The sequence below is a fragment of the Lathamus discolor genome, chromosome 3 (assembly GCF_037157495.1).
Source record: "Lathamus discolor isolate bLatDis1 chromosome 3, bLatDis1.hap1, whole genome shotgun sequence".
NCBI classification, from domain to species: Eukaryota; Metazoa; Chordata; class Aves; order Psittaciformes; family Psittacidae; genus Lathamus; species Lathamus discolor.
This window is the reverse complement of record NC_088886.1, coordinates 56663921-56677459: the sequence shown is the minus strand read 5'-3', so window position 1 is coordinate 56677459 and position 13539 is coordinate 56663921. Positions and strand designations below refer to the sequence as shown.

Genomic DNA, 13539 nt, shown 5'->3' with positions numbered 1-13539 from the left:
GAAGGACTGTGATTCACAAATACTGCAACAGTAACAGGCAATAGCTACCCTAGGACTACAGGTAGTTTTTGTAAGATACTAGATTTTAACAACAAAGTGCCCAAAGCATATGAAGAGAAAATTTTCATTTACTGAAACAACACATGAAAGTGGGATCTACGGATAATTCATTTATTCCCAGTAAACACAAATCACACTGAAGGGAAAATGAGTTTAGAGAGACCACAGATTTTATACACGGCTTATTCAATACAGCAGCTTGCTCTCCCCCTCCTTTCCCCCCAGCTCTGGAATGGCAAGGTGACTTCTCTCCGTACACTTTCTATTAGTTTTTCTTCCCTAAATATGGATTTTCTGACATTTTAAACAAATTAAAGCACCTCATCAAAAGGTCTGGTGACAAGCCAGGTAAGCAGCAAGTGCTCTGAGCACTTGACACAAGGCAGCAACAAAAGGAAATTAATCTTTTCTGAGAGCCACCATCTTAGCTGGTTTACCCAGCACCACAATAGTCAAGTCCAAGTAACGCTTCCAACGTGGCAACTAACCCATGACCAGGATCCCGTACCTCTGCTGAGAGCTGGAGAGATATTGGATCCCAGCCACGTTTCTTCCCCTCTTCCTCGCAGCTTCGCTTATGTTTGAGATCTCACACCAAACATTATCTGTTCACTGTGTCAACTGTACCTCCCTCCCCCCAAATAAAAAGATTCTGCTGGGCCAAGAAGGCTAACAGACCTAACAGGATATGTCCTCTGCCCCAACCCAGGCCCAAACTTCAGTCCAATTTAAAAACAAAAAAGTTCACTTTGTTTTTCATAACCGCAACTTTGCTCCAACAGTCACTGATCCAATTATATACAAACAGGCTATACTATTAGCAAACGCTTATTAATTTCTTTCAAGCAGAGGATCCAACACAACTCCAGATTTTCAATATCATCTAATTTCTACAGTTGTTTAAGATAGTAATTCAGGTTAGAAAGGGTATCAGGAGTTCTGTAGTCCTGATCAGCATAGCATCAGCCATGAGGCCAGACAAGGTGGCTTTATCCAGTCAGCCCTGAAAGCCTCCAGCAACAGAAGCCTCACACCCTGGGCTCCTCTTCCTCTGCTGAACTGTCCTTCTGGGGGGAAGGGGGAAATAAGAAAACCCATCTCCTCCCCCCATTCCCATCAGAATCTCTCTTATTTCACCATGTGTGAAAGGACCATATCTTGTCCTTCTGCCATGCAGTATTGTGAAGAGACTAATTGCACCTCAGAGGAGCTGGAAGGCTGCAGTTTGGCCTCCATGAAGCCTCTTATTCTCCAGGCTGAATGAACCTTGTTCCCTCAGCCTCCTCTCACAGAAGTGCTCCAGTCCCCAACTGTTATGGTGGCCCTCCACCAAGCTCATCTAGTTTTATATCTTCCTTGTACTGGCAGAAATAAACCACAGTATTCTAGATACTGTCTAATGAGTTGTGTATAAGGAAACCATCACTTCCCCTCAGCCTTCTGGTTCTGTTCCCATTAATACAGCCCAGGATACAACTTGCCTTTGCCCAACGGACACAATGTTGGCTCATGTTCTTGCTTTCTGTCTACGAGACCCCAGCCAACCTTACAAAGCTGACCCCCAGCCAAACTTAGCCTGAGATTCTTCCTTCAGATGCAGGACTTTGCTTTCATCTCTTTTTAATTTCATGAGGTTCCTATCAGCCACTTCCTTCAGCCTTGCTGGAGTTAAGTGGCACCCACTCCTCTCCTCGCCTGGTCCACAAATCCTGCCATTTTTAACACCAAAGGTGGTCAGGCCACAATTTATTCTTGGAAAATATATGCTGACATCTTCCAGGAAGACCTAGTCCACAACTGTCCTACAGACCAACATGAGCCTAACAAGCCTGTGGTTCCCTGGGTTGAACTTTTGGCCATTTCTGAAGATAAGTGTAACATTTGCCATTCTCTAATCATTACAGATTACCCCTGTTCTCCACAACCTAGGATGGTAAAGAACAGACCCGTGAGAACATCACACTGTTATCCTGGTGCTCTTGGAAGCAGCCTCTGTTCCCATGGGCCCAAGCTCACATCTTTGTTTAAAGATGTTCAGCATGCCAATTTACAAGCCATTTAAGCAAGCAACGCTTAACAAATCCATCATGGACAGAACTTGAAAATCACCTAAGGCAGAAAAAACTCTGTTCTACCTAAGAGTTCAGGGCAACCACTCTGTATAAGCTGCTCCTTGTTAGCAAGATGAGAAATTGTAGCTTGTTTACACTTCTCAGCTCTACCAAGTAAACCATACTACCCAACACAATCATATGTGATTTTCATGCAACACATTACTACCCAAATAGAGTTATTATTATCTTCTTTTTTTGAGCCTTTGAAAGGGCCTTACATTGTATCTGTGATTTGTCTTCTGAATCCTTCTGTCTGGTTAAACACTTTAAAGAACTCTCTAGTAATCAGAGAATATGTTTTCATTAATGCATTTCTTAAGTAACTGTATGCTTTCACAAGTATATCCACCACATTAGCTGACATAAGTAGCAAATTTTGCTTCTAAAAAAAAGTGGTAATAAGAACTAACTGAGCCCCTGCAGCCCATTCAGCTAATCAGCAGTTAGGTCTATATATCTGCTGCACATTAGAAAGAACTTCAGCCAGAAGATTGTGGGAAAGTGATTGTTTCCTTATACACAAACCTCATTAGACAGTATCTAGAATACTGTGGTTTGGTTCTGCCAGTTGCAAGGAAGACATCGAACTAGACAAGCTTGGTGGAAGGCTATCAAAACAGTCAGGGACTGAAGCACTTGCCCTGTGAGAGGAGGCTCCTGTGAGATGTAGGTAGCCTCTTCACAGTACTGCATGGCAGGAGGGCAAGAAACAACACACAGATCATATAATGGTTCGGGTTGGACAGGACATTAAAGCTCATCCAGTTCCAACCCCCTGCCACAGGCAGGGACACCTTCCACTAGACCAGTCTTTAAAAGATCGTTACAGAGTAACACCTTTCCCTACATATCTAACAAGTAGAGAAATAGGGCAGCCCTGTACTCTTAAGAGCCATTTGTTTGGGATCATTCGTCTTTGTGTACAGAGAGGCAAAGTGGAAAGAACAATGGTTCAGGTCACAACACACCTTTTCAGGTCAGAACAACCCTTAAGTGCATACTTAGCACCTCCTTGAACACTGCAACCACTTTTTAGGCTTGTGCAGTACCCAACTACAGGATGCCCAGCAGTATATCCAAGGTAATACAGTATGAGCATGCACCCAAGCAGTGAAAAAGATCAGAACATGCCGACTCACGATTTCATAGGCAATCAAAACCCCATAAAGATACTCTTTTTTAAGGTTAATCTGGAAGAATATCACCCTTCATAAGCACTCCACAGAAAGAAATAAAAATTAATCTAGTATTATCCTCCAAGTGAATGAAATATGTTCAGAGTGATCAGGAATGCTCTCATCTTTAGCTCTCTTTCTCTCAAAGAAAACTAAACCTCTTCATTTCATTCCTCCACAGAGATTATACCTTCTAGGAAGGGAACATCAGCTTGAAACAAAGGCAGTTGTATTTCAACTAGTTTCAGTGCCTTCAGTAACAGGTACCACCCTGCCCAAGGACCCTCCAGCAATCCCTGTGGTTTATAATCTTTCTTCTGATGTGTTTCAAAGACACACTTCCCCTCCATTTCCTGCAGAGAAGACCTGTAAGGAAGGTAAAACCAACTCTGCAGCTAGCTCAGAAGTCAGTCGCACAGAAAGTACAGCCAATTCACAATCCAAGAGAAAACTCATACCAGCTTCTAGTCACATGTGTTTCTTCCCACCAAGTTTTTCTTCCACAACTAGCATGAAGAGCGCAAAACATGCTTTAAGGCCATTCTGGTGCTTCTAGTACTATATTCATTCACACTTCTTTCCAGGGAATACAGAAATTCACTCTCCACTAGGAAATGACCACCAACTTACTTGTTACAGCCATTTTTCTCATAAGCTTTACCCAATTTGCTAATGCAGAGAATGAGAGACATTACCGTATCCAAGGTCACCCTTAATACTAACTACCAGTGCATGTCTCTTTCACCTATTTGGCATAAAAAAAAACCCAAAAAAACCCAACTGGTGACTAATCATATGAGGGCAAGATTGAGAAGGATCTACATCTGATTTAAAATTCTTTCCAGAGCAGGGAAGCAGAGTTGTTGAGAAGACACATCTGTATCTGACAAAGTAAGTCAACTGTTGAAAACATAAGACTCTCAGTACAGATCCACATTTCACCAGCTTGTAGCTCCGTGCAAAGATCCTTCTCCCTTTCTCTACTTTATCATGCACCTTCTTTCATATTTTGATTCTTTGCTTCCCTTTATTCTCCTTCCATTAAAAAGCTATGAACCTTTTAGGCTGTATTCTAACACTATAGAACTAAGCTTTTTTCTTCTTTTAATCTCAAATGCTTTCAAATGAATTGTAATTTGAGCTCTCAAGAAGGACGCACACTAACTCACTAACTTTTATCAAACTGGTTACAGATTAAAAAAAACACAAGAAAACTTTTTTCCTATTATCCCATGCTTTTGACAGTTTAGATATAAAGCATGGATCAGTTTCCCTTACACTAAGTCAGGAAACAAAATGATGCTATTATCCAATACTAAGTTTAACCTTATAAAGCCATAAGCAAGTCCTAACTATCAAAAACGCAAGAAACACACATAATGCCACTAGTTTCCTGGCAGGCCTTTTCATTTAATTGTGCAGGCCCTCTCCTTTAAATAGCACCCAGATACTTCACGGATGGATGATACCCCCTAGAATTTCAACACTAGTGTCAGTGTCCGGAGCATCCAACACACTACTATTTAGTTTTCTTTGACTAACAAAAGTGTCAACCCATTCTTGAATTCCTACAGAATTCCAATACCAAAGAAAACGCGCTGCTGCACATCCTTTCAGCAGACCAAAAATACAAGCTTCTTGACCACCTTCAGACTGTCGAGCTTGGCAGAGACTATGAGGCGGCGCAAACAAAAAAGAAAGAGAAAACAAAAACAAAGTTACCAGCGACCACCACCAACCACCTCTTTTGTGCTGCTCTCTCCGCACTCGAGCGAACACAGCCCGCTCGGACGATAGCCTTAAAGGAGAAAGGAAAGCTACTGCTGCCGCAAGCCTCGCCGTGACTCACGGCGGCAGCACCCCGCGGACCCCGTCAGCCGGCCGGCAGCCTCCGCTCCCTTTGTTTTGGTCACCGAGCGGCACCACTGACCCCTCCACTCGCTCGCCAGCGGCCGCCCGAGAGAGAGCTTCCTCCCCCTCCCCCAAAGGCCCCCCGGGCCCCCCACGCCGGAGCGGGGCCCCTCGCACCCCCTCCCCGGAGGGTGGCGCGGCCTCCACGGAGGGGAGGGGGGATGCGGCACCGGCGGCCCGAACTATGGGACGCGCCCGGCCCCCCCCCCCTCACCCCCCGCAAGGCCCGGCCGCCCCTCCTTCCTCCCTCCTTGCCCCCCCCCCGCCGCCGCGGCCCGCCCCCCCTCACCTCACCTCATTCGGTCTCTCCAGTGGTGCCAACCGCCTCATACAGGGAAACTGGCGAGCTCAGAAACCTCCCCACCCCGGGCGGCCGGGCCCCGGGTGCGCGGCGGGACCCCCCGAGCACGGCGGCAAGGCGGCGGGGGAGGGGTCAGACCCGCCTCACGGACAGCCCGGCTCCACCGCAGCCGCTCGCCATTTTTGTTTCCCGCGGAGGAGAGGCTGGTGCATGCTGGGAGCACAAAGGGCCGCGGCCCCGCCCCGGCGCGCCCCGCCTGCGCCGACAGCAGCGCCTGGGCCAGGGGGCGGGGCTGCAGGGCGCCACGGCGGAAGGACACTGGTGCATGCGAACCTTTGCCGCTGATGAACAAAGAGGGACTACTTTCAGCGCGCTTGCCGAAGGAGAGATCCCTGCCCGGCGGCCGGGGCTCGTTGCGGCAGTGCTAAGAGGAGGGGTGTGTTTTGCCCTTAGGGTCAGGGTTTTTTTGTTTGGGTTCGGTATGATCGGAGTGCCCCGTAGCAGTGCGTGGTGCCCCCGGTGTCTAGAATGATCCGGGGAGGGCAGGAAGGGAGCCCGGTTGCGTGACCGGATGACCGGTGAGGCCCGGCCTAGGCACCACGGGCTGCTGAGGGCAGTTCGTTGGTGCCAAGGGCACAGCGTAACGGGTGGAACGGAACGGAGTGTTCAGCAGCGAGTCAAGGGCATGCTGCCATTTTAGGGGGCGAGCGAAACCTCGGTTCGTTAGCAGTATTAGCTAAGAGAAATACGTTTGTCGCTTTCTGTCCCTGGGAAGAGCTTGGTTTTGTGAATATTTTCTTAGATGGCAGTCGCCATGGTCAAACGCAGCAGTTGCCCGGGGCAGTGGTGCCACACACATACTACAAAGCTTACCCCAACCCTGTAAGTTCCTCGGCACTGCTGTGGTCTCTGTGCAGTACTGAAATACACGTACTCACTGGGTCAGATCTCACCAACTAGTGTACCAAGCACTCGAGGAGAGGCTGGATTTGGTGGCCTGGATGGTGGAATTCCCAGCTCCTGGCTCTGTCCTGATCGTGTTTTCCCTGACTTCTCAAAACCACCTCCCTTCCCGGCATAAGCCAATGAGAATAAGACACAGGATCAATTTGACATCCCACGAAGGGTGGCAAGGCACCAGAGTATGGTTTAGCCTGGCCAACTCCTACTTATATCAGAATAAAGCAGTATTTATGATGGAAATTTCCACAGGTTTTAGGGGATACAGTTTCCCCCTGGATGCACTAACTAGACACTGTTCACTAATCATCTTGGTCTACTGCTGAAACCACACTTGCACTACACGAAAGCCCCTGGCTACTCTCTGTGGATTTTCAGGTGCTGGGAACAGCAGTCAGGTACTTCTGTTAGTGCTAAAGGCAGAGGGTCCCCAGCAGAAGAATTACACGCAATCATTTTTTTCATCATAACAATGGTGTGCAAACCAGTGTTTGGCTAAGTTAAAAATCAAACTTTGTAGTCAACAAGAGAATAAACACGTTTAAACATCAATAGTTGGCTCCTTCACAATGTTTTTAGTGTTGTACTTGCAGCCTTGTCCTGGTGTATCTTTGAAGTGACTTAAATCAAAACTTGTCAGAGTAGAATCAATCCCCTATACTGCAGATTGTTTCACCACCTGCACCAAGCCAACCCAACGCAAAAGCTCCTGACCAGCAAGACACATGCTGTTTCTACCCTCCTTGTCCCTAGGATACTGTTCCCAAAAGCAGTTTGCATTACCCCACTGCAGAACTGTAGAGCTGCATAGCCCCATTCTATCTATAACGCATGACTTGTCACAAAGCTAGGAGCTGCTGCTGGAATAGCATTATCTGAGGGCAGTATGAAAAGCAACTAGGAATCTCTACATTATACAAGAATAATTAGGGTTTGATAAACTGATTAGTTTGCTATTAGAGGCATTGTGGTAGTTCACCCAGAATGTAGCTCTTGAAGCTTGTCACCGTTAGCTTTATTACTACCATCAGCAGACTATCAGTATTTTCCCACAACCTCAATTCCATATAGCATCTTCCTCCCATAATATCCGGTAAGTACAATATGAGCTCATAGCCTAACACCAAATAAAACCATTTTGAATTCTGTCTCCTTTATGGCCAGCTATTACCAATATCTAGAAAAGCTCAAAACCATACACCTCCCACATACACACCTCGCTTTCCACTACCTTAATTTAGTAACTCAGGCTATAGCATCCTTCTTTTAATCAGTTTAGCAGTCACTGAATCTCCATCTGACAAGAAACCCCCTTCTAGAGCAATGACTGTGTAACTCCTACCCACCTGACCCATCTGCTAAATCAAATAGCTGAGGTATATGTACAGCAGTGAAGACACGTCTTCAACGTCAACAAGTTGTACTCTGGGAGGAATGGGCACTGGATGAGGCTCTTTCATTGTTCCTTTGCCCAACCTGTCCAGGTTATTACAGGGTCGGGGGTCTTACTGGAAATGTGCAAATGGTTTGCAAGTTAAAGTGCTCAAGCCAGCAAACCTGTAGTTAGTGCAGAAGGAGGATCCTTGTTAGTTAATCACCAGCAAAGTGGGGCAAAGAAATCAACAGCAATAGAATACAAACAATTTAAACACCCTTTCCACAGTTCCTATTAATGTACTATGAAACATCTATGATTAATCTGATTTGCAGCTAGCTAGAATCTCTCTCTGCTTTCTATTCAGTGCTAATAGTAAAACAGCCAGTTATTTCTGCTGTTAACATATGGCAAGACTGGATGTCATGACTTCAGCATGAACTTTCTTACTTTCTTTTCTGTTTTCCACTAATACCTTGAAAGTATTTGAACATACAGTTGTGTCTCCTGTTGCATTTTCAATTATAGCCATTTTATGTATGTACTTTGAGACACAGAGTGGCCAAAGCCAAATTAAATTACCTTTCCTCCAATGTCAATGAGGGTTTTCTCATGTCAATAATAATAACAGATATGTTTAGCTTTATGCAGTGTTATAAATAGCTGTATTTCAGAGAGGAGATAATGAATAACAACCTGGCATTGTCTTTACCTCTGTCTGTATTTGTCTATGTACTGTTAAGCAAGCTGTTGCCATAAAGACATGCAAAAGTGAAGTCTTGGCTATTTAAAATTGCATCTTGCCTTGCTGGTACAGCAGTGAAAACTAAAATTTCATATTCAAAATGTAAATTCCCTGTACCCAGCAAAGATTGGATAAATTTGAAGAGTCAGAAGCAGCAGCATTTCTCTTAGCCAGGGCCCCTTCTTGCAAACGTTAACATACATTTTAAAGGCTGATATTATATTTATATACTTCCCTTGCCACAATGGCCACATAAATATTAAACAAGCAACCCAAACCACAACTAAAATTCAGCAGTGCATGTAGATGAGAGCACCAACTGCTGCAGAGTATTATTTTCCATCAGCTTATTGTATCACACAATATCACATAATGTCAAAATGATACCCCTAAACAAGACAGTAAAGCTTATCTTTGTACAGATGGTTGTCATGACCACAATTTGGGAAGGAGGAAAAATTAGATCCCAGGACATTTTCTGTGCATTGTTTAAGCATGGGAACAGCAAGGAAGGTCACCTGGGATCTTCCTATCTTAAATCAAGATAAATATGGTACATCTAGCTTTACATAAACATGGTAATTAGTGATACAATGCACATATGTCACATTTATTATGGCTCAACTCAGGAAAGAATTTTCAATTTCAACATCTAAAAAACAGGCAAGTGATGTTCTAACATGCAATGAATTTTCTATTGTATTACAACTAGCTAATAATTGTTATAAAATCACAGCAATTACTCTATATACTAAAGATATAAAACCAGCACTGAAAGCATTTAAAAACAGGCATCTTTAAATATTTCTCTAGATAGACAAGAATATGAATAATTTTCCATCCTCATATCAACAGTACAGAGTAAAATAATATTAGTGGCTGTAAGGTACCCTGATATGAGTCTTCACACACAAACGCTTTTTTCCTAGTACAAGCACTTTGTCATTCCCAACTTTTTTATCTTCTCAAAGATAAAAATAAGGAAATCCTGGGAAAAAAAGGTCCCAAATTCCATCATTTTCTTATGAATGTCAAGATCTTGCTTGATAAATCTTGAACTAAAAATACCCTTTTAAATGTGTTCACTGTTGTGGTTACTGTTGATCCAATTTAGCCAGTCAAATACTGATTTTTCTGTTAATGTATAAATGCAACCTATTTGCCCCCTAACCATAACCAATTATTTCTTTATTTTTTTATCTCCTTAATATTTAACAATCTACTGCTTGTAACTTTTAAATATAGGATATTATGAGAGTATTGCAGTCCTATTTTTGATTAAGTCTCTAAAGCACTTCTGCAACACATGCATTAAACAGCAATTACTCTATGTGTTAGGATTTGATCTGTTTATATCACAAGCTTTATTAGCCTTTGAACTAAGCTACATTTAAACTTGAAATACATTAGAAGGTTGTTTACCTTCTAAAAAGTAACATTTGGTAATCTAACTTTAAATCCTTCCCTGGCACTATTACTCAAAGACTCTTAAAAAGGAAAAAAAAAAACAAACAACTCTGGGTGTTAGCTCTCCATCTAATAAAAGACACTTCAGATGCTTGAAAAAATGTCAAGAAGCTGCAGCTTAGGAAGTCCTTACTACTAGATTCACTTAAAATTTTATTTCAGATGTATAACCTTTCTGAAATTACTTGTAAATCTTGTCAGGATTGTGTATGACTGAGTGGACTTTGGTAGGTGGATAGGTGGCTCTTCAGGTGTTCTGTAGTTCCCAATTCAAAGCACTTACAAACTATTAAGTGTTCATGTAAGTCTAATACAAGACCTTTGTTACTGCTGATTTGCAGTTCATTCCCTGCCATAGGTGAGAGCTGTTTCCTGGCAGTGCAAGAAGCAATCCCCCAGGTCACCTGTATGTAAGAGTGGAAAAAAACAAAGCTTATACTAGACTGAGATATTCAAGGACTGAAATAGTCACAGCTTGAGACACAGTGTTTCTACATTCTTGACTACATCTTTGAGTATGCTAGCTGAAGAGTGGGAAAGGCTTTTCTTGTGGGAGAGTATGTCTCGCATCTATCTCAGTGACACTAATGCTTTTTTTGTATCTGAAGACAGTGAGTGAGGTCCAGAGGAGAAAAAAAACAAGTGCTTGACTAGTTTTGTCCTTGCCGAGGGTGCTTATGTATGAGTTATTGTGTTCTTACTGGCAATACTGTCTTTGCTGTATTGAAGACTATGAGCGTTTATTTTAACTCTGGAAAATAGCTATGTGAGAACTGCAGCTTATTACTATTCTAGCTAGTGGGAATTTTGTGAAGGTATGCAAGCCTAGTCCTGAGTAATGTTTCTTCCTGTCTTTTTCTTGTGAGACCAGTGCATAAAAATATGAGCTCATTACTCAGAGTTGGAATTTAAGAGAGGTTACTACACTCTGCACTGTCAATTCTGCTGCCACAGCCATATAACCACCTTCTTTCAGAAAACAAACAGCTGCCAAGACTTACATTTTGGTTAACTGCCTGGATCAGACAGAGATCCCAGTTCCTAGACTCCCTGAGAATTCAGTCGTGCACTGGTGCGGTGCATTCCTTCCCCTGCTCTCTAAGCACAAATCCGAAAGGAGTTACTGAAGCCCTAGTGACCGAAGTAAAAATGCATAGTCAGCATTTCAGAATTAAAGCCTAAGCAAGCATTTTATTAATTCGCTTTAGCTCTGTTCTGTGCATTAGCAAAACTAATTGCAGTCTGAACTATTTTACAGCATGATGGGTCGTATCATATCTTCATGAAGACTGTGGCATCATACAGTTTTATCGCAAGGTTTTGTTCATCAGCATCTCTGCTCCTTTGTGGACTCTGAAAACGTCTGCTAGAACAGTTTCCAGCCCGTGTATAGTTAAATTTTGTAGCAGTACAGACAAGATTTAACTCTAAACTGAGGTGAAAAAATATTTAACAGCCCCTCAGGACACAGTTACATGGCAGAACATTGCTGTTTCAACTGCAGAGAAATATCTGTTCTGGACATGAGTCTGGCTGGAGGGAGAATTAGTACAGCATTCCTTCTGTTCTCCCACCACCTGATATGTAGTATAGGCCTTCTCACAAGCCTTCAGCTGACCTGCCAAGACCCACTGACATGGAAAGTCCCTCACTTCTCTTATTTTTTTTCACTTGTTTCTTCCTAATAGCATCTCTGATGGAGACAAAATACATCTGAACAGTACAGCATGGCAGGATCCTGCTAGCACTTACAGCTGTTTGCATTCTGGTGAATTCAGCTGCAGGGTTGAACATACAGCAGTAGCCCCTTCTGTAGCTGCTGCCAGTCCAAGAGGGCTGCACAGAAAGAACCATAAGTGGTCCCAGGCTGATGCTCAGCCAAGTCATCAATTCCATAATCCATTTTCCCACTTATTAAAGAGTAATACTGTTACATTTGTTAACTTTGATATGCCTAAGTAAAAGGTGCAGTCTGAGTCTCATTGTTGTGGCTAATCCAAATGTACTAGCTATTGTCTGACATATATTTTGATCCTTCCACTTTGAAGCCATGTTATCTCAGCCTGAAAGCCCAGATTCTGTTCTAACAGTGTTGCTTATCTGCATTCAGCTAAGAAGAGGATACAGAAACAGGATACAAATCAATGCTTTTTACATCAGTCATTCATCTTCTGTTTTGACATCCTTCACACTGGCACTGGCATCTTCATCTATACAGTCCTTACCATCTCCCTAAAATCTGGGGCTTCCAGGACAGACAATGTTTTTTTTCCATACTATGTGTTTTTGTGATCATTTAAAAACAGTTAAATATCAGTGTAAAACCAAAGCAACACTGTTCACTTGGAATGGCAGCAAAAGCATACTGTAAGCCAGACTGTGCCTCAGTAAGCTAGTGAAATTCTTAGAATGTATCAATAAAATAGTAGGAAAAAATGGTCTTATCAACACAGAAGAGCTGTATTTCCACTAGGTTGATGTAGTGAACATAGTACAGTCTGAAGTTGTCACAGCATGCATGTAGTTACCAGCCAGCTAAACTTAAAGATGAGTTTGGGAGAAGTGGGGAAACGTGGCACATGCACACAGCCAGCAGCACATCCTCCTGCCCTGGCGTTGCAGCCAGTGGAAGCGTGCATTCTGCAAAGCAGCTAATGTGAGCTGTGGGTTGGCAGTCCCACTGCTTCCCTCCCAGTGTGCTGCCGGGGCTCCCCTTGAGCCCACTTGGGTGCTCCTCTCATGTTATAGTGACCTGCTTGATAGCTCTAAGTAGTATAAACTCACCCCACAGCACTGGTAGGGAGGCCTGGGCCGAAGGAGGGGCTGGTGAGGCGAGTCCCAGTGAAGGGCTTTTCTCTGCAGTTGTAGCTGAGGGTACAGATTCCTGACCCAGCCAAGTTTGTCCAGCAGCTGCTGTCATCTGATGTTGCACTCACTGCAGCTCGGGGGGATGCTGAGGTCCTGGTGGTGGCTGTCCTCTATGCCAGGAACCATGCAGATGTGGCTGGTCAGTGAACTGCTCCAGCTGAAAAACATTCATGCATGTATATGTAAATAATACATATATTTACGTATAAAAAGAGGTTTGTTTTCATCCAGATCACCCTTGCAGTAACTGAGTCTAGAAGCTGACTGTACATGCGCATTGAGGAGGAAGCACAGAACCAAAGTAGCAGAAGAGGCAATAAAAGTACTCATTTAGAAAATAGCTATTTCTTTCTCTGTTCCAGTTGCAGAATGAAACACCTACAACAAGCCAACAGGGAAACACAAACTGACCTTTGGTTCAACCTCATGGACTGCTGTCTCTCTTTCAGATGGCCAAATGCACGTTCCATGGTTGCAGACAGCTCATGAAGTGACAACTGAAGGATTTCTGATGATGGGACAAATTAGCTGCTTCTTGAATCAGGAAAGGAGAAGTTGGCCAG

At 43.5% G+C, this 13539-nt stretch overlaps 1 protein-coding gene across 2 annotated transcripts in view; it reads right to left on the bottom strand.

Annotated features, from left to right (window-relative positions):
- The window catches only part of MTF2 (metal response element binding transcription factor 2), a 34050-nt gene extending 20986 nt beyond the window's left edge, over positions 1-13064 (bottom strand). The window contains exon 1 of one of the 2 annotated variants that reach the window (XM_065675396.1): positions 12893-13064. Coding sequence is in view for 1 of the 2 variants with exons in the window: in XM_065675395.1 (XP_065531467.1) it covers positions 5555-5559 (5 nt within the window). In the remaining variant the exon portion in view is untranslated. Of the gene's footprint in view, positions 1-5554; positions 5786-12892 lie in introns of those variants that run through there. The other variant, XM_065675395.1, reaches the window with a different exon arrangement.
- Positions 13065-13539: the final 475 nt, after the last annotated feature.